The sequence below is a fragment of the Arachis ipaensis genome, chromosome B05 (genome assembly GCF_000816755.2).
Source record: "Arachis ipaensis cultivar K30076 chromosome B05, Araip1.1, whole genome shotgun sequence".
Lineage (NCBI taxonomy): Eukaryota > Viridiplantae > Streptophyta > Magnoliopsida > Fabales > Fabaceae > Arachis > Arachis ipaensis.
This window is the reverse complement of record NC_029789.2, coordinates 15,500,762-15,505,436: the sequence shown is the minus strand read 5'-3', so window position 1 is coordinate 15,505,436 and position 4,675 is coordinate 15,500,762. Positions and strand designations below refer to the sequence as shown.

General features: G+C 31.0%; 1 protein-coding gene across 1 annotated transcript; it reads right to left on the bottom strand.

Annotated features, from left to right (window-relative positions):
• On the bottom strand, nt 1,455-3,810 carry LOC107643080. Its single transcript, XM_016346635.2, has 3 exons — nt 2,350-3,810; nt 1,989-2,259; nt 1,455-1,895 (listed from the first exon to the last, which is right to left on the bottom strand). The coding sequence occupies exons 1-3, from the start codon at nt 2,497-2,499 to the stop codon at nt 1,777-1,779; spliced, it is 540 nt and encodes a 179-aa protein (XP_016202121.1). The 5' UTR covers nt 2,500-3,810; the 3' UTR covers nt 1,455-1,776.

Below are 4,675 nucleotides of genomic sequence, written 5' to 3'. Positions count from 1 at the left end.
AAAAATAATACAAATTTTTTAGTTTAAACCCAACTTTCTTTCTTTAGTCACAACATCAACTTGTAAGTATATATTTCTTTTCCATGCAGTTGGCAAGTAACAGTAGTTGAGAATAAACTTCATATTTAGTCATGGTACAGGGAAACAAAAAATCTATTCATGGCTATCCTTTGATTTCAAATTGACTCTAGCTTCAGTTGTCACAATTGTGCTATTTTAATTATGTATCAAATTAATAAATTGAAAACTATATTTTAATTTTTATTCTTATAATAAGTGACAATATTTTTGTTGACAGGTTTAAAAATTTAAAATGACATTGTCACAAAAATATTGAATTATAAATTGAAAAAGTTAGTCATGGCTAATCTGTATACAAAAGACTCAACTGAGACTGGTGTCATGGCTAATGTAATGACTACCTCCTTAGAAGCGAACATTTGAAGGCAATGTTTACACAAAACCCTCTAGGCCTTGGTTCCTTATCACTCGTTAATGTGTATGGTTACACCTTCAAGTCATGAAAAAATTATTTTTTTTCGTTGTAAAAGTAAAAGAATAGTGTTATGAAAATTCCAGGGACATAGGTCCAAGTACACAGTGCAGCCATAAAGGCAAGGTCTTGAGGGCCATGAGAAACTAATCATAAAAAGGGATGTAATAAAATTATATCTTGTTTGTCAGTAAACTATAAGAACCACAATATGTGCAACTAAAGTGATGTAAACCAAATACAAAAGAAATGTAAATTTTCTGATTTAAACCCAACTTTGCTTCTTTAGGCATAACAACTTGTAATTATATATATATTTCTCATGCAGTTGGTAAGTAACAGTAGTTGAGAATAAAGTTGATATTTACTCATGCTCTATATGCACAAAAAATTTATTCATTGGCATCCTTTGGTTTTAAATTGAGCCTAAATTCAAATGTGACACTTGTGGTATTCTAATTATGTATATATTTAATGAACTGAATATTATATTATAATTTTTATTCCTACAACTTCACGCTAAATTTTTATTCATAGGATTAAAAGTTGAAAATTATATTTTCCCAGCAAAATTGAATTATAAATTGGAAACATTTGGTCATGGCTAATCTCTATAAGCCGAAGAATCAAGTATATTATACAGGCATAAAGGCAACATGTACATGACAGTAAGCTAACACCTTATGCAGAGTTAATTTTCGCTGAACTTCATCTATACCTTTTTAGCAAATGGAGCACTATATGATCACGGGCTAAAAGCATGGATTCAATTTATATGAGAATTTTAAAAATTGTTGTATTGCTTCCTTGATTATGATGGAGTATAACAAAATTTACCTCAACCAATAATCATTCATAGAGAAAAAAAAAAGAAAATCATGATACACAGGTTGATGTTGTAAACACGATGTCCATTAGATAAGTTATAACAACCAAAGCATAAAAGTACATTATATTCTAGTAGATGTGGCCTACCAAAGATGCATTACCTAAATACAGCATAATCAGGTTTAACATATATTGTTTTTCCACCAAAGATAACGACATAGAAACTGGAATTAATCACTAAAAGCACGCTCCAAAGATAGGATACAAAACATGCACCAAACTTAACCTTAAAACTAAGTTGATTACAAATACCAGAGGTAATCCAGACTAATTATACCATGTGGCTCCTTATAACCTTCATCAAACTGAATGCACTCTCAGATCTCGACTTCAAACCGGGTATAATGTCTCATGATACACATGCAGTGACCTAATCCTTACTTTATCTTCATATTCTACCCAATGAAGAGTCTTCCTAGTCTTGTCCATGGGAGTGTTATAAGCTTCGTTTCATCACCAGTGCGTGTAATCCGCCCCCTGGCCTCCTCCTTTCCAACAACCTCTCCTATGTAATCTGCATGTCACAATACATAGTTTTAAATCTAAAGGTATAACTTCCCAGTCTGATCAAAGGATGACAAAAAAAAGCTATTTCAATTAAACTTACCAAATAATAGATTTCCATCGGTTGAACCATTTTCATCAAGTTCATGAAATGAACGGAATTTGAATGGGTTAAAAGCAAAAGTCTCAATAGGTAGGGCTGCCACCACAGTCTTTGTATAAAAGTTAAGCTTGTACTTGTGAGGACTTGTCCTAACCTTTCCATTGTTAAGCTTGACAATAAAATTTTGCATAGTATAAACACAATGCTCCTTTATCCTATTTTTGAACAATTCCAACCCAGGCTTGCAAACGGTTGCATGAATTCTATCACCCTGTAAATTGGATAAAAACAACATGAACATAACTTATTAGTGCACACCTAAGAAGAAGTTGCAAGGTATAAGTATGAATGATGGAAATACCTTCTCATCTTGTAGAACCAACTCCAAGCTAAACACCTCATTCTTGTTCCACTGACTTGGAAACTCATACAATCGAGCAACCCCCACAACCAAGGACCAGGCAAGCTTGGTTGGATTGATATCCCCGACAAAATCCTTCCTCGCAGGCATTTGTTTGCAGCAGAAAAGAATATCGACCTCAACCTATAGCAGATCCAAATAACAATACACATATATAATTTGTATAAGCTTTGGGGTTCTCATATTTATACACAACTATTTTTGTCATGATGATAGTGGTGGGCGGGAAAATCTGTGATTTTTGAACACCAGACGGAGCCCGCCTAAGTTGGAGGTACCAAATCGATCGCTTTATTAACCGCAAGTCACCAGTCAGGTGCTGCAGAAGATTCTTCCTTTATAGACATTTTGAATTTTTCCAGGACCTATCACCAAGCAAGCCAGTCACGTAAGCGCGGTTCTTGGAAGTAACACTGGCAGCCTCGTTCACTGCGTTGCAATTTCGGCGAAAGGCCCTGTTGAGAGGAGGCCAATTTCTTTTCCGCACCGAGCCCTATTTCTATAACATTTTAGTTTCCTTATGTTTTCACTGTGACATTAGTTGTCGCCGAACCCTAGCCACGTGTCCACATCCGCCCTTGCTTCTCATTTGGAGTGTCATCGAGGGAATTATTTACTTTAACTAATGAACAACTTATTTCAAGGACCCAGCCATGTTACCTTGGCTGCAACGTGTTGTCACCTAAGGGTATGCTCAATTGGAGGGAACACTGTGGATATACCTCAGTGAGTGAACTGCTTAACTATTATATTTAGAATAGATATATACTAGTGAATGACCCGTGCGATGCATGAAAAATATTTAGTACTGGAATTAACAAAATACATCATTTATGTATAATATAGTGTGTATCATAATCAAATAAAATTATACTTAAAAATCCTAATATCTGCCCTTAATTGAATTAAATTAACATATACAAATTTTTCAGCATAAATGAGAAACTGAAAATCATTCTTTGCATATTCGTTACTAATGTAAAAAAGTTTCTTCATGCCATGTTACATAACAAAAACACAATTTCATATATTTTCTAAACAATCAACAAAAAAATAGGTTCAACATTAGATAGAGTTACCTAATAACCTCCTATTAAACATTGAACCACCTAATAAAAAATATCAAGACTTCAACTTAAAAATATCATCCACAATTTACTAATCAATCATCCTGAATGATACAAATAGAGATTTCTCTACACATAAAAAATTTAATGCTCCGAGTTATAGATTATGAAAAATCTCCTTATACACAAAGGCCATAAATGCATTAGGGAACAAAAGGATCTAAAAAGCATGAAAAAAAAAAGACAAACAAAAGTTGATAAGAAAACAAATGAAATTAAACATGAAATGAATGAAGAGTTATTTTATTTAGAAATACATAATAAAAAAACATAGGAGAACGTTAGTACTCTAATAATTATATAGAAATATTTAAGATTTCATTAAAACAATGATTTATTAATTATACTCTAATATTAGCCTCTAATAAAAAAATATTGCTTCAATGTAATATTGATAATATGCATTATAAAACACATAATGCATATTAAATCATAAATTTAATTATCTTTATAATAGTTAAAAGAATTAAATGTTAAACATGTATTAATTTTTTATATACTAAAAAGATAAATTATAAAATATTAAAAATCATATTGTATTTCTATTAAAGTTTTAGACAATTTGTTAAAGATTACAACCATGATTATTACAATACTAAAATATGTATTCAACTTGTTTCATTTATTTTAATCTCGCAAGAAAAACTGCAAAATGTCACTGATCATACTAAAAATAAATACAAAGGCATGGTATTCTATTTTATTAGTGTCAATAATTACTTAATATGTCAACAATGTACTTATATATTCTATAAACTTTAGAAATAATATTGGTCTCTCGTTATATTTACAATGAAAATGAATGATACAACAAATTTTAATTTGTATATATAGACTACTTCTTAATGGATTGAAGTTGAGAAGCCTCTCAAATTACTCTTTCGGGATACCAATTGTATCACTTGTATAGTAAATTATTTAAAAGCATTGAAGATTACTTCTTCCCTCCATCGAAATCTGAAAAAGGCAAGTGCTACTAAACCAAAATTGCAAAAAAAAAAAAAATTGTGCTACGAAACCAAACCTGTTATCCAAAAAAACAGATGGTGCAAAATTTTGATTTCTATAAATTGTTATAAACTAATTTAATATGATAATAAAAAATCTTTAAAGCCAAAATTATATCCTTCAAATAAAAA